We start from the raw sequence: 21,337 nt of genomic DNA on the forward strand, positions 1-21,337 counted from the left end.
CCTTGACCCTGGGATCCCCTGAACCCCCATTACTGAGCATGAGGACACCCCCTGCACCCCCTTATTCGGTGCTGGGACCCCCTCCTGGACCCCCGTCACGTGTACTGGGACCCCCTGCACCCCCTTCTCGGGCATCCCGCCCTTCCCAGACCCCAGACCCGTCCTTTTCCTTCACCTTTGTACCCCTGGATCTCTCAAATTTCCGTGTCCCTCCAGTTGTCCTCTCCCGGCCCTTTCTTAATGGGGATCCCAGGGGTCCCAAGTGGTTCTCCGAGGGCTCCAAGGAGGTCGCAGCGGGGATCTAGAGGGATCCAGAGGAATTCTCTGGAATTCCCCAGTCCCGTTCCCGCACCGCGCTCACTCGGTCTCTTTCGCTTCCGCGTCTCAACCTGCGAGACCGGGATCTACCCGGCGACTGATGGCGTCACAGAGAAACATGGCTGCCATTGGCGAACAGGAAATAGCGGCGCCAATGGCGGGGCCGGAGGCTGCTCTGGGGGCGGGGTCAGAGTTGGGGGCGGGGCTAGACTGAGTCGGGTCCGGGCGGGCCAGCGGCGGAACGGGACGATGGTTCCAGCGCTGGGCCTGGCGCTGCTCCTGGGACTTCTGGGACTCCTGGTGGGCCCGGGGGGCGCGACGAGCGGTGAGTGGGACCTCCCGAAACCGGGGCCCCCCTGAACATTCATTTCCAGGCACCGGGGACCCCCTAAACCTTAATTCCCGAGCAGGGGAACCCCCCCGGGATCACCATTATGGGAACTCTGACGCCGCCCCCATCCCCTTCCCCACCACGAAGATCCCCGTCTACCCCCTCATCTGTCACCAGGACCCCCCTGAACCCCATTCTTGAGCACGGGGACCTCCTTGATCGCCAGTTTCCGGGCACCGGGAACCCCCTGCACCCCTTTATCTGGCACCGGCACCCCCCTGAACCCCCATTCCTGGGGATCAGGATCCCTTTGAACCCTGAATCGCGGACCAGGAACTCCCCCAGAACTTCCGTTTCCGGGCACTGGGAACCCCCTAAACCTTCATTCCCGGGTATGGGAAACACCCCATAGCCCATTTCGGGACCTGTGACCCCCCCATCCCCTTCCTCGGCACCAGGACCCCCCTGTACCTCCATTTCTGGGCACCGGACCCCCTTGAGCACCAATTTCCGGGAACCGGGACCCCCCTGTACCCCCTTATCTGGCACCGGGACCCCCCATAACCCCCATTCCTGGGGATCAGGATCCCTTTGAACCCCGAATCGCAGACCAGGAACTCTCCTGAACCCCCATTCCTGGGCACTGGGACACCCCTGAATCTCCATTTCCGGGTCTGGGACGCCCCTGCACCCCCTTTTCGTGCATCCCGCTTTTGCCAGACCCAGTCTCGCCCTTTGGACGCTCCGGACCTCCCAACTTTCCGTGTCCTCCCCATTTTCCACTCCCGCCGCTTCCTGAAACGGGGTCCCAAGGGTCTCAGGGGGGTTGCAGCGGGGATCCAATGGGATCCAGATGAATTCCCTGGAATTCCTCTTTTCCCCCCGTCCGCTCCCCCACCACACTCTCTCGGTCTCTTTCCCGTCTCCCAGGCTGCGCCTCTGGGATCTGCTCACCTCTCCCAGCTCCAGACCTCCCTTTCCCGTGACCCAGGGGCTCCCTGGACCCCCATTCCTGCTTTTCCCAGCTCCCAGACCCCCCCTTTCCCAGACCCCTGGACCCCTTTCCTGGGCACAGAGATCACGTGGATCCCCCATTCCGCCTCTCCCAGTCTCCTCCTTGACCTTGGACCCTTCCCGGCTCTCCCCGTTCTGCTTCTTGCCCTCCCCTAAACTCTGTGTCCCCCGAGTTCTCCATCCCCTGCTCGTCCTGCGGGGGTGTCCCAGGGGGTCCAGGAAGGTCCCTGGAGGGTCATGGAGGGTCCCAGGGGGGATTCTGGGCTCTGGGACCCCCTTGAATTTCCAGTCCCGGGCACTGGGACCTCCCTGCACTCCCTTATCCAGTATCAATCCTCCCCTGTATCCCCCTTCCCATCCATCCCGCCTCTCCCAGCCCCAGCCCCCCTTTTCCTTGACTCTGAGACCCCTTAGACCCCCATTCCTGCTTTTCTCAGCCCCCAGCCCCCCTTTCCCTCTGTATCAAGGACCCCCGAGCCCCCCATTCCAGTCATCCCGGGTCTCCCTACCTTGTGACTCCACTTTCTTTGGCACTGGAGTCCCCTGGACTCCCTTTCCTGGACACAGGGATCCCCTGAAACCCCAATCCCACATCTCCCAGTCCTTGTATCCCCCTTTCCTTGATGTTGAGCCCCCATTCTTGGACACTGGGACCCCATGCAACCCCCATCCCACCTCTCCCAGTTCCTCTTTCCTTGATCCATGACCCCCTCAACACCCCCAAATCTCTGTGTCCCCCCAGTTCTCCACTCTCTGCGTTACCTGCATGTGGCAGTGTTGGAGCCCAGCCCTGGGATCCCTCAGTTCATGATGATTGGGTACCTGGATGGGATCCCCTTCGTGCGCTATGACAGCAAGCGGGGCCGGGCAGAGCCACTGACACAGTAGATAAAGGATGGAGCTGAACAGGGATTTTGGGATAGGAGGACCCAGACCTGCGAGAGGAGGCAGCAGGTCACTGTCGGGAACCTGCATATACTGCAAGACTGGTACAATCAGAGTGGGGGTGAGTGAGGGGATCCGTGGGTTGGGATGTGGATCCATGGGGCTGGAATCAGGCTCTGTGGGTCTCCATCAGATTCTGGGGCTCCTTAGGGCTGGAATGGGACTCTGTGGGGCTGGGCACAATTCCATGGGTCTCTGTGGGTACAATCCCCCCAGGTCTCCACACTGTACAGCGGCTTTATGGCTGTGATCTCCTGTCTGACGGGAGTGTCCGTGGATCCTACCGGGATGGCTACAATGGGCAGGATTTCACCTCCTTTGACCTGGGATCCAGGAGATTCGTGGCGGCCGACAGCGCTGCTGAGATCACCAGGAGTCGCTGGGAACGTGAAGGGAACGATGCTGAGAGCTGGACGAATTACCTGGGGCACATCTGCCCAGAACGGCTCCAGAAATACGTCAGATACGGACAGAAGGAGCTGGGCCACAAAGGTGGAGCAGAATTCCTTTGGGAATGTGGAATTTAGGAATGAGGAACTTGGGAACATTCCTGTAGGAATTCTATGGGCAAATCTCACCCCCATCCAATTCTAGTGGGAATTCCATGGACAGATCTCACCCCCATCCCATTCCCATGGAATTCCATGGTTAGATCTCACCCCCATCCCATTGCCATGGAATTCCATGGATGTCTCTCACCGTTATCCCATTCCAGAGCCCCCTGATGTCCATGTGTCTGGAAAAGAGGAACAGGGGACGCTGATCTTGTCCTGCCACGCGTACGGATTCTACCCCAGCTCCATCGCAGTCAACTGGATGAAGGGGGATGAAATCTGGGATCAGGAGACGGAGTGGGGCGGGATCGTTCCCAACAGTGACGGCACCTTCCACACCTGGGCCAGGATCGAGGCGCGGCCGGAGGAGCGGGAGCAGTACCGGTGCTGGGTGGAGCATCCTGGAATGTTGGAGCCTGGGATCTACGCTTGGGGTGAGGCTGGGAATGTGGAATGTGGGAATTGGGAATTTGGAATGCCCAAATGGAGATTCCCCTCCCCCTCCTCACCATCCCGTTTTTCCCAGAGCCGACAGCTGGCAGGAATCTGGTGACCTTGGTGGTCACTGTGTCCATCATCACTGCCATCATCATCCTCATTGTCCTCATTGGATTAATTGTCTGGAAGCGCCAATCTGGTAACACAGGATGGGGGTCAGGATGGGGCACGGATCCACCTGGCACTGTTCTGGGAATCCTGTGCCACCGACAATGTTTTTCCACAGGGAAGAGGGACAGGAATGAATACAACACGACAGCCAGTAAGTACCAGTGGTGGATCCAGCTCTGGATCCCCTCTGTGCAGATCTCAGGATGGATCCTGGGGTTAATCCCAGTGTATGATCCGTGCTGAAATCTCATGGATCTTCTCTTTCTGCAGAAAATGACCTGGGAACAACGGCTTGACCGCAGGTACGGAGCGGGATCAGGGTGGGCTATCAGAGGGGGATCGGGCAGGATGGACAAATTGGGATCAGGGAGGGCTTCTGAATCAGAGCAGGGGTCCAGAGCAGGATCAGATGGAATTGTGGAGTGGGATCGGGGGTGGATTCTGGAGCAGGATCATTTAGGATGGATGGATGGATGACGGATGGATAGTGGATGGCTGGATGGATGGATGGATGGATAGTGGATGGCTGGATGGATGGATAGGTGGATGATGGATGGGGTAGGATCAGTTGAAATGGATGGGGCAGGATCAGGGAGAGATTCCAGAGAGGGATCAGTTGGGATGGATGGAGAGGGATTGGGTGAGATAGATGGAGAGGTATTAGGTGGGATGGGTGGGTGGGTGGATGGATGGAGCAGGATTGGAGCGGGATCAGGTGGGATTCCGGAGCAGCTCCCGCTCTCCATGGGCTCCAGCCAGGTCCATTCTGCAGGATGGGGACAGGGACAGGGTGACACCGTGACTTTCTCTCATCCCAGCAGGAATCACTGCCTGAGCGATCCACGGAGCTGGATCCGGCCCCTTCCCTCATCCTGGGAAACCGAGATCTGCCAGCAGAGCTCATCCCAGTGCTCCCACCCATGCACAGCTCTTGCTAACGGATCAATTTCCCATTTTCCTGCGTTTTAAAGCCAAGAACTGTGGGAATGCAGCTAAAGAGCAAGACTGGAAGCAGAGCTCAGCTTGTAACAAGTGACAGATGTGTTAGCCATTGTAGGCTGCAAGCCTTGGCAAGAGTAAGTGGGATTCTGAAGAAGGAATGTAAGAGATAAGAGAGTGCTTGGTACGATGTGGTTAGTGTGCTGTTTTGTGGGGAATCATGCAAGGACTATACATATCTGTTTGTGGACACTGTTAGAAAGCTAGGAAAATTACAGCCTGAAAAATTACTTTCAGGCTGGAGCTTTTCAGCTTCATTCCCAGGCTGATAAGTTGGTTCTAGCTTCAGCTGGGGAGAAAATCTCCCAGGATGATAATTTAGTCAAAACAGAATGAAATCCGGTCAAAACAGAATGGTATTCACAAGAAAGATTAATACCTGGTGTTTTTCTGTGAGACACATTCTAAGGTATGGTCTCATGGATGTTTTTCCCAGTTATCCAACGAGCTACTATCCTGTCTTAACTCTCCATAATATGCTTAAAATATGGGTTTTGCATTCAATAAAGTTAGTCTTTTTTACCCTAAAGAGACCCATGTGTGTTGCTGTCTTTGCTGTCTCCTTTTCCTCTCTCTCTAGCGCAGTAACCACACCTGATGTCTTGGTTTGAAAGACAGGGATCTGCTAAGAAAGGCAGGAGCCTCTTTTAAAATGGAAAATGTAAATCCCCTCCCTCCAAATTATTATAAATTTGAAATTAAGGGGCTCTCAGGCAAAGATATGGGAATGACAGTTCTTTACTAGGAAAAATTAAAATAGAAATACAGTATTACAAAGAACAAACCCAAAACACTGACCTAGTCAGAATACAACCTGATACCCTGTCAGTCAGGGTGTTGGTAGCAGTCCCATTAAATGGTGGCTGCAGTCCTCCTGGATGACAGATGTGGTTCAGTTGAAGCAGTGCTCCTGTAGAAGGGTGCAGTTTTCCTCTGAAGGTTCAGTGATGATATAGAAGGGTCTGGTTTTCCTCTGGAATCCAGTGGATCCTCTGATGTTCCAAATCTCAGTTTTAATCTAGGTAGGAAAGGCTTGGCTCCTCCCCCTGGCTGGAGCATCTCCCAATAGGATGATGGAATTTCATGAGTCATGCAGTGGCACTCAATGGCCCATTAACAGAAGATATCTTCCTGCAGGAAGGATGGGTTGTGGAAAAGATAAAGAACACTGCCCCACCTGGTTTTAACAGATGGCCCATTAGCAGAGGATATCTCCCACACAGATAAGAATCACTGCCCCACAGATGGTGATAGAATTTGTACTTTTGGTCACATCCTGTGACCTAAAACACATCCCCTGCTCGCCAGGGCCTTGAGGGGCAGCTGTCCAGCTGGGCCAAGGTGTGCCAGCAGCTCCAGCCTTGCTGGGGAACCTTGCCAGCTCTGGGCCCTGCTGTGCAGGAGGGTCCCTGTGTGAGCTGGGGCCTCAGCCACTCCTCTCTCCACACTCGCCCTGCTGCAGCTCCACCATCCCGGCCAAGAAGGCGCGACTCTCCCTCGCCCCCAGGGAGCCCCAGGACCGTCCGGTTTGACAGCTCTCACACACGGCCTCAGCAGCAGCAGTCGCCCAGGAAAGCAGAGCACCAGCCCTCCCTGCCTCCCCCACGGCCCCCCAGCCCGGCCGTGAAGCGGAAGCCCCCCGAGATCCCCCCACCTCCTCCCCTGCCCAGCCAGCCACCCTGGTCCAGCTAGGACTGAAACTGGGCCAGCCACGGCAGGACTTGGGCCACCAACAGCTTGGGGCATCTGCTCTTCTCTACAAATAACACTTGTTAGCTATGGATAACATCCAGAGGCAGTTTTCATACTGTTGTGCCTTCAACAGGAAGGGCTGAAAATGCTTCCCGTGCCCTGTCTCATCCTTTGCTGTTTTGATTTTCATACACCTGGGTCCTGGCTGAATCTCTTAAAAGTACATTTTTAGCACTGCATGTTTTACCTCACTTCTCAAGGGAAAGCAATAAAAAAATTTCTTCAGTTCAGACCTCATTTTTAGTGTGGTTGGCCACTCACATTTTGAGCAACTAATTTTCCTTGATACCTCTTCCTTTTTCCTTACTATCTATAAAACGTACATCTGAACATGAAAATCACCACTATTACTGAGATTCACCTCAAAGTCCAGAGGACAATCTAGCACAAAATATTCTCCCTGTGTACTGCACGACAAGATATATTCAGAGGAAAATGCAGTGGCAGCTGAGGCTTGTGGAACCCCCAGAATACTGAGCCTGCAGAGGAGGCAAACAGCCCTGGCAGTGCCTGAGGGGACTTCTCCTCACAGACACCTCTCAAAGTGTGTCACTTCAGCAGGGGAAGGCTTTCAAACCTTTGTCTTTCCTTCCTCCTGTGATAAAATTTAAGGCTCCTCTTGAGAAAATACTGAGCTACAAACAATTCTCCATTCCTCAACAAAGCTACTCAGGTGCTCTACCTAAGAAAGAGCAAAACTAAAGGTGGTCAGAAATTTCCCATCAAGGACTATTTGCAGAGAAACTCCATCATATGGGAGCAAATATTTATTAGCATCAGTTCACTCAAAAGAAACCAAACTCTGTATTAAGCAGCGTTTTAAACGAACTTGAATCCTTTTCCTCACATATCTGCTGGACTGGTTTGCTCCTTTTTTATCCTTGAGAGAATATTAGAACGATTTGCTCTTGACAGGACCCCTTGGGTGGTCCCCAGCCCTGGCTCCTCACCACGCCTTGCCTGGGCTGTTAACGCAGCCTGTCAGCACCACCTGACTTTGGCAGCCTGTTCAGACCTCGGGCACGGCTGGTGCCACGGTCCCCTCTGGTGCCACGGTCCCCTCTGGCTCCTGGCGCGTCTCTGCTGCTGGAGGAGCCCTGCTCGTGCTGCTGCCTGCGTTCAACAACGCCGGTCCTGCTCCCCAGCCAGAGAGAGACCAAAATCACTGCTTTGGGCAGCTCGTTTGAACGAGTTGAACACTTACTCATCTCTAACACAGACCTCTTAACATACACACACACAACACCAGGATGTCATCTCATCTACAGTGGTGAGATAGCCTGAGCGAACAGAAGGACGAAATTGTAGCGCATGGGGTTTTTTATTTAGTGGAAGCACTCACTCGTTCGCAAGCTTTACTTGTCAAACTGGATTGTGCGATGCAATTGTCTTGCTTGTGTTAGAGAGAAACAAGGGAGAAATTAGCTAAGAAATGCGAACCACACTTGGGGCTCGGGCTTGGCAGACAAAGGGAGCAGGGCGGCACCTGCCCGCTTTGCCCGAGTCCCTGCTCCTGCCGGACAAAGGCGGACGCGGCTCCGTGCGGGGCGAGCCGGGCGCTCCGTGCCGGGGCCGGGGCCGAGCGCTCGGGCGGGCGGCGCTCAGGATGCTCGGGCAGCGCCGCGGGCCGGGCGGGCGCGATGGAGCCGCCTGAGGGCTGGGACCCCTCCGGGCGGCCGGCCCGGCGCACGCAGTGGCTGCTCAGCGCCCTCGCCCACCGCTACGGGCTGGAGCGCGGCGTGGAGAACGAGATGGTCGTGCTGGCCAGCGGCCCGGAGCAGTCCCTGCAGGAGATCTTCCAGCAGCGGGACTGCGCCGGGCCGGGCCGCATCCCCGGCGAGGAGTCCCGCACGCTGTGCCGGGCGCTGGGGGCGGAGGAGGCGGCGGAGCCCGAGGAGTGCGCGGGGCTGTGGGACGGGCTCTGGGCCGAGCTCACCTTCCGCCAGCTCCACGCGCGGCTCTGCGGCCACTTCAGCACCCGCGCGGGGCCGCGGCTGCCGCTGGGCCGGGAGGGCGAGCACATCGAGAGCCACATCCGCCCGCGCAGCCCCCGCCGAGCCCGAGCGGCGGCCGCCGGGGCCCTGCTCCCGAGAGCGCTGCGAGGAGATGGTGGCGCTGGAGCGGGCCGAGGAGCGCATGGCCGAGCTGCAGCAGGAGAAGGGCAGCCTGCGGCAGCTGCTGGAGGACGTGCGGGCCGCCCTGCAGAGCAGCGATGCGCGGTGCCCGGCGCTGCGGCTGAGTCCGGGCCGGCTTCTGCACCGCGCTCCCGGCGGCGCCTCGGCTGGCCCCGAGCGCTTCAGGAGAGATGCTGCTCTCGCAAAGTCAGTGTTTAGAACCCCTCCACCTCCGCACTGAGACCGAAGTTGCTCCTTCATCCTCAAAATTTAGCAAAGTTTAGTTATAAGGGAGGCTTTTAGGAGAAATGTATGGCATCGGTGTGTCATTAAATATGTTTGTGATGAGCACTGTTCAAAGTGTAGGGGAATTCAGCTTAACAAACCCACGTGTACAATGCTGCTGCTGCTTCTCCTGCACGTGCAGCCAGGATGTGCTGATAGCAGATGCTGGGTATGCACTGCTGCAGGGTTTTTCCTGAAGTAAGAAAGAACTTTGGGATTCTTACCTGCACAAGCACATGCAGTGCCTCAGTCATAAGTGCCTCAGAAATATCAGAAGTGTGTCTTCTTCAGAGTGTGGTCACAAGGGTTCAGAGTTGGAGCCAGTTCTGTGGGCAGGCTGATGAATAGTCTGGGGCTCCTCTGCAGAGCCCCATTCATTCTGGGGCTGCTTTCTGCTGGTTCTGCTGGACTGGCTCAAGTGAAACACACACCCAATTAACAGCAGTTAAATTACTCTGGCATGAAACAGTGGGGAACAGGCAGAGCAGTGAAGGGCAGCATGGACCAGTTGTTCTGGCAGGTCTGACGAGGTCTGGTTTGATACAGCACTCACAGAACTCTGCTCCACCTGTGACACTTCCACTTGCAGTAGATGACTGTTCCTCTTCACAATATCCAGCAAGGCAGGTCAAAGACACTTTTACCATTTTCATCTTCAAAAGGAAGAAGAAATCAGCAGCAAACATGAAGTAACCAGTGAGAGGTCCTGGGAAGAAACAAAAGAACAAAGAGTGGTGGAAAAAACCAGGTGGACCAGTGATCCTTATCTCTGTGGGAGATATCCTCTGCTAATGGGCCATCTGATAAAACCAGGTGGGGCAGTGTTCTTTATCTTTTCCACAACCCATCCTTCCTCCAGGAAGATATCTTCTGTTAATGGGCCATTGAGTGCCACTGCATGACTGATAAAATTCCATCATCCCATTGGGAGATGCTCCAGCCAGGGGGAGGAGCCAAGCCTTTCCTACCTAGATAAAATCTGAGATTTGGAACACCAAGGCAGCCCTTACCCACTGGTTTCCAGAGGACAAGAGCTACCAGACCTTTCTACAGCATCACTACTACAAGACCACTTCATCTGGACTGCTACCACCACCCTAACTAGCGGGGTGTCAGGTTGTATTCTGATTCTGTCAGTTGTTTTCTTTTGTACTATTGCATGAATTTATCTCTTTTCCTATAAAACTGTATTTCTGACATGGAGTCTTTCACTGGTTTTGCTTTTGAATCAGCACAATTTTGGAGGGGATTTTGGCTGAATCTTGATATTTGGGGAGGTTTTGATCTGTGTGTTAAAGTTTGGAGGATTTTGGGTGGGAATCTTGGTGTTTGGGAGGTTATTACAGACATAAGATCCTCAATGACTTCCAGAGATGAACTTGGGCAAGGAGGAACACCCTGTTTATGGAGCTCTCTTCTTGTTATTTCCCCCTAAACCAGGAATTTTCATTCCTCAGGTGTGCGGGGATGGAGGAGGCAGAAAAGCCCCAGAGATCTCTCTCGAGGAGGGGCTGCAAACCCAGCCCAGGGAGCTGCGAGGAGGAAAGACCCTCCCTGAGCCGGGAAGGCGGCCGGAGATCCAGGCAGAGCTCAGAGCTGGTGGAGAAGCTTCCTGGAGGGGAGAAGCCCCACAAGTGCTTGGAATGTGGGAAGGGTTTCAGCTACAGCTCCCAGCTGATCCGACACCAGAGGGTCCATAGTGGGGAGAAGCCCTATGAGTGTGGAAAATGCAGGAAAAACTTCAGCACTATTTCTGATCTGATGAAGCACCAGGTGATCCACACAGGGGAACGGCCCTACACCTGCTTGGAATGTGGGAAGAGCTTTGGGTGGAGCTCCAACCTGAAAACACCAGCGCATCCACACCGGGGAGAGGCCCTATGAGTGTCCCAAGTGTGGGAAGAGGTTTCAGACCAGCTCCAATCTCCTCCTACATGAGCGGATTCACACAGAGGAGAGGCCCTTCCGCTGCCCCGAATGTGGGAAGGGATTCAGGCACAACTCCACCCTCACTGCCCACCGGCGCATCCACACTGGGGAGAGGCCCTACGAGTGTCCTGAGTGTGGGAAGAGCTTCTCACAGAGCTCTCACTTGACCAAACACCAACGGAGTCTCCACTAAGGGAATCCCTGTGAATGCCCCAAGTGTGGGAAGAGCTTCGTGCTGTGCTCCAGCTCCATCCTCCATGGGAGGATTTGTGTTGGATGATTCCCAGTGACCCCCATTTGGTGAGGGTGAAGGGGTTTGAGAGATTTCTTTCCCTTCTTCTTGTCCTGCTGTGATTTGGTTGGTAATAAATTTCCTCTCTGTGCCCAGGCTGGGTCTGTGATGCACATTTTGCTGTTTGGTATGGGATGCTTCCCCTTTTTACACCAACCCAGGAACTCTGGGTTAAACTTTTTCTCCCCTGTTGCAGCTGGAGAGGCAGGGTCAGTGGCTTTGGTGGGTGCCTGGCATCGGGCCAGCATCACTCAGGCCATGGGCACCCCTGAGATCCCAGTGTGGTGATGCATTCCCCCACTTCTAGAGAAAGTGCCCACCCAGACTGAGGCCAGGATGAAACATGGTTATGACTGGAGCCCACTCTCTTGTGACCCTGTCAGCAGAAATCCAAAAGGAGACCTTTGAGCTCTCCTGGGCCACCGTGGGCTGTGACCAGCAGTCTCCCTCTGAGGGCGCTCTCAGAGCCAGCAAACCCTCGGCTTTGCTGTGCCTGGAGGATCGCTGAAACACGACGTGTCCTGGGCCCATACCCTCACTGCTCAAGGCCCCATCCTTCGGCCAGTGGGAGATGCAAAAACATCTCAAGGGAGGATTTCACTGAGCTCTGGGGGGAATTGCTTGCACTGACTGTTCCTGTCTGTGTGTGTGCCCCTGCACATATGCTATAGCAAATCTGGGAGAAATACAGCTTTCCTAGATGTGGAAGAACCTTGGATATCTAAGTTAGGCCTGTAAGCAAGGTTCAGTTATAGTTATGAACATACTTAAATGCTGTTAAATGCTAAGTGTTTTGCTAAGTTCTTAAATGTAAGTCATAAGTGTTGTTATTGTATTAAGTTGCTAAGTACAACTTGGAAGTTATAGCTGTAAGTTAGGTTAAATGCTGTTAAGTGTTATTGCTCTGTGGAATTGTTAATGTTAAGTTCTAAGTTAAGTTAGGTATAAGTTTGGTGTTGTTCGTCTGTTGAATTGCTAGGACTAAGGTATAAGTTAAGTTACAAATTAAGGTAGAAGTTCAAATGTTTTTAGGCCGTGTTCCTTTTAATCCCTGCATGCACCTAAACACACCACACACCCACCCACACTCCCCTAGAGAGTTCCCAGTTAATTTCTGTTCTGATTGCATGGATTTTATTTGGTGTTGTTCTTGCCTTGTTGTGCCTCACCTGTCCTGTAGGTAGTAGAATGAATTTTGCCAACAAACTTATTGTACTTTGTTGCTTAATATTAAATCTGACTTTTGCTCATGCATTTGTCACCGATTTTTAAGCGATCTCAAACGCTCTCATTCATGACAGCACCACAATGTCCCGCATCACCGAGGGCCCTGACACACGCCCATGTCACAAAGGGCCACCCCGGCACCCAAGAGCAGAGGGACAGCCTGGAAGCGGCCCGGAGCAGCCCCGGCCTCGTGGCCTTGTAGCCCCTGGCGTGGCCAGAGCCCTGGGAGGCTTTGGGGTCCCCACGTTGGTGTCCCAGGGGTTCCCCGTCTCCAGGCTCATCCCTTCTCCAGGCTCCCCTCACTCCCGGCTCTCGGGGTCCCCCCTCTCCAGGCCCCCATTTCAGGCTCCGGCACTCCCGGGGCTCTCCCCTTTTCGCTTTCCCCCCCTCAAGGCTGCTCCCCTCGCCCTGCCAGTCCCGGGCGATCGCCACGGGGCTCCGGGGACCTCCATCCCCCACCCACCGCCGGGGCTCTGTCTGCAGCCGCCACCCAGACATCCCCAAAAAAAACACCCGGGGACCCCGCAGGATCCCCCAAAAGGGGATTTCGGGACAGCTCTGGAGCCCTGCAAGATGCAAACATCGCTCCGCCCGCCGTCTCCCGAAATACACAAACAGGGAGAACCAAAGATACTTCGGGGGAGCTCCAAATATCCCTCTCCCTCTCAAAAAATCCCTGCCAGGACCACCCAAGATATTCGGGGCGAGGTCCCCCTCCCCGGTCACCTACACAATACGGGGGGGCCGATACTGCGGGCGCGAAGGGGCTGCAGATCCAGAGAGCGATGGACGCACGGGCTGTCGCCTCTCGCTGCTCCTCCTCCTCTTCTTGCTCCTCCTCTACCCCTCCTCTTCCTCCTGCTCCTCCTCCTCCCTGTCCTGCTCCTTCTCCTCCATCCCTTGGCTGCCGGCGAGGAGCTGTCTCGGGTGAGCGGGGCTGGAAGGGGAGCGGTGGGAAAGGGGTGGGAGAGGGGGTATAAAGGGAGATGGGAGAGCGGGAAGAGGGTTCCCAGGGAGGGTGTCCACGTTAAGCCCAGGACCCCCAATCCCCTCCGTGTCCTGCCAGCCCCTCCCGGCGCTGTGGGGTCCGGGCCGTGCCCCAGTGCCGGCTCAGGGGGTGCTCCAGGCTGACGTGCTCCACCTGGAGCTGGAGCTGACCCCGTGCCGGGGGGGTTTCCAGCAGCACCAGGAGCTGGTAGAAATCCAGTCCCCACTGGGGACCAGGTCGGTGGCCACCACGTGGCCCGAGAGCTCCTGGTGGCCCTGGAACCAGCTCAGCTGGATGTGGGCAGGGTAGAAATCCATCAGGGAGCAGAGCAGGCAGCCGGGGCCGGGCTGGGAGCTCGAGGGAAGCAGCGAGATGGACACACTGGGATGGGCAGGGGGCCCCTCCAGTGCGGATCTGCCCCCCCATCCAAGCCGCAGATAATCGCTCCAGGGATCGAGTGCTAAGGGACAGGGAACCACCTTTCTTCCATCCCAACTCCATCTTTCCCTCCCCTCTCCCCCTCTTTCTCATCATTCCCCAAATCTACTGACCCCTCACGACTCAATGTGGGTTTCCCAGCCCCCTCCCCCAATCTTTGGGCGTCCCAGCTCCCTCTTTTCCCCCATCCTTTGGCCCATTCCCAATCATCACTCCAACATCAAACCCCCTGCCCCGTGCTTGCTTTTGGGGGTTCCAGGCCTCTCCTGCTCAATCTCGGGTTCCCAACCCCCTCTTTCACTCTTTTTGGACAACTCCTGACAGCTTTTTTCTGGGAGGAATCCCTGATTTTCAGTATTTTTGGGGTGTAGTTTCAAAGCGGACAGCTCCAGGTCCCTCCTGCTACCTCTGGGGATCCAACCCCCTTTTCCCCAATTCAAGCACCTCTCGAAAGCCCATCAGGTGACTCACATATTCTCTCCTTCTTCTCTCCCCTCCCCCCTCCCGCTGATTTTATTTTTCGGTCTCTTTTTAAAATAAGATTCTATTAAATATTACAGGGCTTCTTGTTTTGCCAAATGCAGCCTAAAGGAGAACAGTGAACATTACAAATTCCATACCAAAATTTTGCCATCACTAACAGCCACTCATAAACATAAACAAAAAATCCCCAAAGGAATAAAGATTTTTTCTGCTTATTCCCCTAACACTAAAATGTGGTTCCCACACCCTTGGCCCAATCTTAACTGAAAATATAAAAGTAGGATTATTAAGAAAAAACATTCTAATGGTGTAATCTTGTCACCAAAACTGCGGGAGGACCCAAAACTCTTCAACACCATTTCTACTGTTAGAGAATCAAGGCATTACTTGATTCTGGCCAGGATGTGCAACAGAAATAATTTCAGCCATACATAGCCCGGGTGTGCAGAGAAAATCATTCCATGATACGTGAGTTTTACTAGATTTTCCCTTAACTTTTTACAGTCCAAAACCTATAAAAATCCATTGGTTTTATGTTCATTGCTTCCAAGTTGTGCACTTCTAAGTATTTAATTTCCTATCGGGCCCGGATTTCTTCCCCTCTATATTAATTAGATCCGCACTCCTGGATTTCCTTCTCAGCCTTTTGCAGACCAGGCATCTCCAACAATGCCAGGGGCAGTGTCTGGGGTGGGTGTTCCTTGATGTTTGCTGATGGGCCGTAATGGTCGTTATCTTTGTGAGTATCTTTTGGGCTATTCCCAGTCTGTTGAGATGTTAAACTCATCTCTGTTTAGTAGTGGAAAATTCCTTAGAAATCTCTTTAAAATTCGTTTCCCCAATGCAAAGGCACATGAAGCCTGAGTATAGAAATAGATTTTTAAAATTACACTCGGTATATTTTCCAACCATGGAATCCCCGGCAGCCCAGTGTGTGAGTGTAACTGAGGGGCAGAGTGGAATTGTGCCGTTGTCTTCCCCAGCAGCTGTGGCAGTGCAGGCACAGAAAGCAGCGAAGCTCCAGCAGTGGCAGCAAGGATTGGCCCCAGTGTGTGGAGATGCCAAAGGAGGGTGCCCAGGCAGAGGATTTCAGCAGAGGATCTGTGGGCAGGCCCAGGGGCTTGGCCCGATGTGGAGCCCTGGCTGCTGCTGCGTTGCCTTCAGTGCAGGGTCAGTGGTGCCCTCCCATGCTGCTCCTGCAGCCGGGAATTCCAAATTCCTTTGGCATGGCCCTATGTAACATCCACATCCCATTCGAATTTCTTTTCTGACTCTGGTAGAGCCATGGCTGTGGCGTCAATCACTTTGTTTTTTCATTTTGTCAAGTTTTGTTCTTTTTCTTATGTCCATACCATAATACTAGGGCTGTCTGGGGTTAAAAAGTCGTACAATGTTCTGGATGGAACAGAGAATCCTCAATGCAGGTTCTGCAAATCCCTGTTAATCCTCAGAATGTTCCCAGCTGCTTTTTAGTGCTGGGTAATATTGCTTCTGAGATTCCCTGGTCCCTCCCTGGGTTAATACACCACAAACCTTGAGTCCAAATATGTCTGAAATATTTTACTTTTTTCTCCACCATTTGCGCTGTTTTTTCAAATAATAAAAAATATTTTTTAGCCTGAACATTCAGCCATTTCACAGAGGCTTCTTCTGCCACTTCTTGTCCTCCTGATTGGGGAAAGTCATCCACATCCTGCATTAACCCAATCCCTGGGGTGGGGTAAATTTTTGTGATATTTTCTGCAAGATTTGCCCCAATAAGGCTGGTGCTTCCGTGCATCCCTGCAGAAGGACCGTCCATGTCTTTTCCATTTTCCCTTCTACCTCTTGTTCCCACTCAAGGGCAAAATCCAGTTTACCATCCTGTGTGAGTGGGCATCCCCAGAAAGCATCTTTGCCATCAAGGACTGAATGGTGTCAGTGTGAGGAGGGCACCTGGTTCAAGATGGTGTAAGGATGTGAGAGCCCCTGGGTGCTGGGGCCCCCTTGGGCCCTGGGGTTCATCCCTCAGGGGCTGTAGAAACTCTGCCATGGCCTTTGCCTTCCCCTTGGCCTTTTCCTCCTCCCTTCTTGCATTCCCCTGCTGTGCCTTTGTGACCAAGTGCTCCAGGGGCTTCTTCTGCCCCTCCTGCAGCCCCCTCAGTGCCTGGGGGTGCTCATCCTCTGACAGCTGCGGAGCTTTCTGCTAAATCATTCCTTTCTGCAGTGACCCAAGGAAAATGCTGAAAAGCTAATCTGGATGCTTGCACGTCCAATGCCCATTTCCCAGCTGTTCCTTCGTGCTGCTGCTCCTTGTGCTGTGGCTGCCGTGGCCAGCCCGTATCCCAGAGCCGGTGCCTGTCCTGCCGCAGTGTCCAAACGCGGCCCCCCCGGCGGGCAGGGCCGGCAGCTCCACGGGGCCGGGCAGCGGCCGGGGCGTCCCGCAGCCTCCTGGGGGCCGGGGGCCACTGCCGGGCCTGCAATTGCCGGGGGGTGCTGGGCTCAGGCAGCGCCCGGCGCTGAGCCCCGGCTGCCCCACAGCCCCGGCCCGGCCCCGCAGCTCCCCACAGGCCCCCAGCCCGTGCTCCCGGTGCCGCCCCTCTGCACCCGCTCCTGCCGCTGCCCAGCACAGAGAAACCCCCTGCAATCCTGACCTCCTTGTGTGCCTGTCCTGGCAACCGGGGATACAAAGGATCTGCAGCAGCTGGCAACTTCTGAGGATAAGAGCCTGCTGAAAAACATCCCCATCCTCAGTATTTTTCTCTCCCTCCTCTTTCCATCATCCATTTTCTTCCCACATAGATTTTTCCTGCTGCTTCTTTCCTGAACCATATTCCTGCACACTCCCCTTCACCCAATCCCTTCCCAGCACACCAACACCATCCATCCCCTGTTGTCTAAATCCCTTCTTGACTTCCCTTATTGCCTCCCTAGGTGTCCATGTCCTTGATTACCTCTGGGAGAATGTGCAAACTCCCTCAACATGCTCCCAAGGGACCCTTCACAGATATTTTGAGATCATCATCCCTTCTGCCGAGAGCCCTTCCTGGCTTTCCCTTTCTACCCTCCATGGGTGCCCTGCCATGTTCAGTCCCCGAAGATGCCACTGTAGTCACTGCTGAGATTTTCAGTGCTCTCTGGCTGCCGACTCTTCCCAGCCCCCACCCTGATCTGTCACTCGTCTGTCTCCTGGTCACTCTCGGGTACACAGTCTGTAGGAATTACTGCGTTGGGATTGTAGGGACAAACTGAGGCGCTCTGGTCTTGAAGTTTGCAGTTTATTTGGTAGGGCGTGGGTATATATAAGGCCCTGCTAGGAACTCCAGCTGCAGCTCAGAGCAGGACGGAGAGAGAGGGATAGAGCAAGAGTTAGAGCAGAGAGCGTAAGAGAGTAAGAAAGATGGCAAGAGTAAGTACATAAGAGTGAGATTTTCCCGTTTACGATACAAGAAATTTCCTTCTATGTTGAATATTCTAGTTTCCACTAACCTCTCTTATAGAAGATACAAATTGTCTAACATTTGTATGCAACCTATAGGAATGACTATATTACCATGTTTTACTGCTTTTCTTATCTCTAAATTTTACCTGGGACCCTTCGTGCCATGCCTAGGGAGGATGTCTGTTTGCTGTTTGGTATTCGCAGCATCTAACAAAGGGGCCTTCAGGCATTCAGTTGCTTTCAGCCACACAGTCAAAAATGGCTATCATTTCTATTTTGCTTATATTTTTCCTAGTCTCAAAGTCTTTTGTTAGGCACTCGTATTTATAAGGTTTCCCTAATTCATCCTTCCCAACCCCAATCCATGCCCGATGCCGCTGCCACCCAAGGGAGCTGATCACCCAAACTGGGTGAGGCACCTTCAGCTCCACTCACTGCCCTCCACCCCGGGCGGGGGAAGGAATTCCTGCCGACCCCCAAGGTGTGTGGAAAAATTCACATCACCAGAGGTTTCTGTGCTCAAAGAAGACAGAGGAGTCTTATGAAAGCAATTTCATTCATAAAACAAGGGAGAGGCCATGAGCTATTTCCCATGGCGTGTCTGCAATTGTTGGAGAGCACAGCCTCCTTTTCATCCTAATTTTTCTAGTTGCATCTCCCTCTCCTCATTGGATGAAGTATTTGAGAGGTACAGATTTCCCAATGCACTCACTGCTTCATCCCCTGAATATGCACCCCACTTTTGTATAGCTAACGATATTCACGGATCTGTTTAGTGTTTGTTCTTCTTCTGGGAGTTCATGAATTGAGCAGGACCTTGGCTGAGCAGCAGTCTGTGTGGTCAATTAATAACATTTTCTGACCCTGATGGCTTCTGCTGTCACTTCCTTATGTCCACGTCCCCGGCCCTGTGTCCAAGCGGATTCGCAGCCTGTGTTTGTAGAGACCCTTTGCTGTTGTTCCTTGCATGGGGGTCCCCCGTTTTGGGGCCATCCCCCCTGGAGCAGGGTGTCCCGGCTTGGTGCAGCCCCGCCCCTCGGGCAGCGCTGAGCCAATGAGAGCGCGCGGCGGTGATGACGCAACAGTGTCCAGGCAGAGCCGCAGCTCCCAGCGTTGCCCACCTGGAGCCACCTGCGCCCGGCCCGGGCCCCAGCGCCCCCCGGCAGGGGAATTTGGGGAGGTGGGAGGGGGGGAGCGCCAAGGCCGGGCCCCCCCGCGCTGTGGTGGCGGCAGCGGCTGCAGTGGGGAGCGAGTGCGGGCGGGAGCGGCCGAGAGCCCAGCGCTGCCCCAGCCCGAGCTGCCCCAGCTCCATCGCTGCCCCTGCGCTGGGATGCTGTGGGTTTGGGGGGAAGAGGGAGCCGGCAGTGGGTGCTGGGCCTGGGGGCAGCAGGAGAAGGGAAGGAGAAGCAGAGTTGAAGAACTAAATGGTCAAACGATGCACGTGGGAGGAGCAGGTGGGATTGTGCAGGAGAAGGAGGAAGAGGAGTGTGAGGGGCAGTAGGGACACAGGATGAGGACGAGGAGTAGCAGAAACGGGAAACACCACAAGATTCCACCCCTCCCTGTATCTGCAGGCCCCCCTAGCCCCAGGAGCGTTGCACCCCCGACCTGCCGCGGGTGATCAGGGAGAAGGATCCATGATTTTCACAGGGGTAAATCTTGGTGTTTCTGAGCTTTATTGGGCTAAATGTTGGGGCTGAGGTTTTTCTGTGGCGACTGCATCTTTATATTTTTTTCCTCGGTTCCAATGTAAAATGTGCCCAAAAGTATGTATTCTATCACCATCTGTTGAAGCCAGCTGGGGTAGTGATCCTTATCTCCGAGGGAGATATCCTCTGTAAATGGGCCATATGCTAGAAAACAGGTGGGGGAGTGTTCTTGATCTTTTCTTCCATCCATCCTTCCTCCAGGACGATATCAGGTATCTTCTGTTAATGGGCCATTGAGTTCAATACATAACTGATAAAATTCCATCATCCCGTTTTGCGATTCTGCACCCAGGGGGAGGAGCCAAACATTTCGTACCTAGATTCAAACTGAGATTTGGAACACCAAATCATCCCTTACCCACTGGTTTCCAGAGGACAAGAGCTACCACACCTTTCTACAGGATCACTGCTTCAACAAGACCACTTCATCTGGACTGCTACCACCACCCTAACTAGCGGGGTTTAAGGTTGTATTCTGACTCTGTCAGTTCTTTTCTTTTGAATTGCATGTATTTTATTTTTTTCTCTTGTTTTTTTCTATTAAACTGTATTTCTGACTTGGAGTCTCTCACTGGTTTTGCTTTCAAATCAGCACAATTTTGGAGGGGATTTTGACTGAATCTTGGTGTTTGGAGGTTATTACAGACGCAAGATGCTCAATGACCTGCAGAGATGAACTTGGGCAAGGAGCAACTCCCAGTTTATGGAGCTCTCTTGTTTTTTCCCCAAACCAGGACTTTTCATTCCCATGGCGTGAGGAGATGGAGGAGGCAGAAAAGCCCCGGAGATCCTGCAGGAGGAGGGGCTGCAAACCAAGCACAGGGAGCTGCGAGGAGGAAAGACCCTCCCTGAGCTGGGAAGGCGGCCGGAGATCCAGGCAGAGCTCAGAGCTGGTGGAGAAGCCTCCTGGAGGGGAGAAGCCCCACAAGTGCTTGGAATGTGGGAAGAGTTTCAGCTACAGGTGCAGGCTGATCTGGCACCAGAGGATCCACACTGGGGAAAAGCCCTATGAGTGTGGGAAATGCGGGAAGGGATTCAATGAGATCTCCGGCCTGCTCCAGCACCAGGTGATCCACACAGGGGAACGGCCCTACAGCTGCTTGGAATGTGGGAAGAGCTTTGGATGGAGCTTTGACCTGAAAAAACATCAGCGCATCCACACTGGGGAGAGGCCCTACGAGTGTCCTGAGTGTGGGAAGAGCTTCTCACAGAGCTCTAACTTGACCCAACACCAACGGAGGCACCACTAAGGGAAGCCCTGTGAGTGCCCCGAGTGTGGGAAGAGCTTCGTGCTCTGCTCCAGCTCCATCCCCCATGGGAGGATCGGTGTTGGATGGTTGAAAAAAACACAAAAACACAAAAACCAACCAACCAAACAAAAAACCCCAAAACCCAAACAAACACACAAACAAACAAAAAAAAACCCCAAAAACAAAATAAAACCAAAAACCCACTAAAATAGTGATACGCACAGAAGCAATATAAAAACACCAAAATCAAACAAAAAGAATAGTCAACTTTGAAATAAAGAATGGAGAAATGTCATGAACTAACATTTCGCTTTTTTTAAACTATGGAGAAAAAACTCTTGTTTCCTCTAAAACATGTAAAAATATTTTGAAGTGAATATGACTGTTCTAACTGTACATATAAAGAAAAGCATTAATATTAAACAAATGTAAAAATTACAGTAATCTTCTAGGTTTTAGTAATAGAAAACCCCTGCTCTCCCCCCCAAAAAAAAGAAAAAGGAAAAAACTCTATTTTAAAAAATAAAGTAAGGTTTTTTTTAACTGTTATAATCCTTAAACTGTGCATCAGAAGTCAATATAGTCCTCGATAACAGTTATGAGAAAAACTGTTAGTCTGTATAAAGGATTTTTAGATAGTAATCAGATTTTCATTCTCCTGGGAAGCTAATCACTGTAA

General features: G+C 53.4%; 1 protein-coding gene and 1 pseudogene across 2 annotated transcripts in view; both read left to right on the forward strand.

Annotated features, from left to right (window-relative positions):
- Positions 1-21,337, forward strand: part of LOC148218095 (uncharacterized) — a 261,533-nt gene that overhangs the window by 203,185 nt on the left and 37,011 nt on the right. The window contains 1 exon segment of the mRNA XM_088158050.1: positions 10,583-10,750. Coding sequence (XP_088014176.1) covers positions 10,583-10,750 — 168 coding nt within the window.
- On the forward strand, positions 546-5,299 carry LOC148218099 (class I histocompatibility antigen, F10 alpha chain-like; annotated as a pseudogene). The gene is made up of 8 exons (XR_015800591.1): positions 546-643; positions 2,406-2,669; positions 2,825-3,100; positions 3,324-3,596; positions 3,689-3,799; positions 3,887-3,922; positions 4,042-4,073; positions 4,590-5,299. The product of XR_015800591.1 is annotated as a class I histocompatibility antigen, F10 alpha chain-like (transcript).

This window comes from Sturnus vulgaris, unplaced genomic scaffold (genome assembly GCF_052056855.1).
Source record: "Sturnus vulgaris isolate bStuVul1 unplaced genomic scaffold, bStuVul1.hap1 Scaffold_195, whole genome shotgun sequence".
Taxonomy (NCBI): domain Eukaryota; kingdom Metazoa; phylum Chordata; class Aves; order Passeriformes; family Sturnidae; genus Sturnus; species Sturnus vulgaris.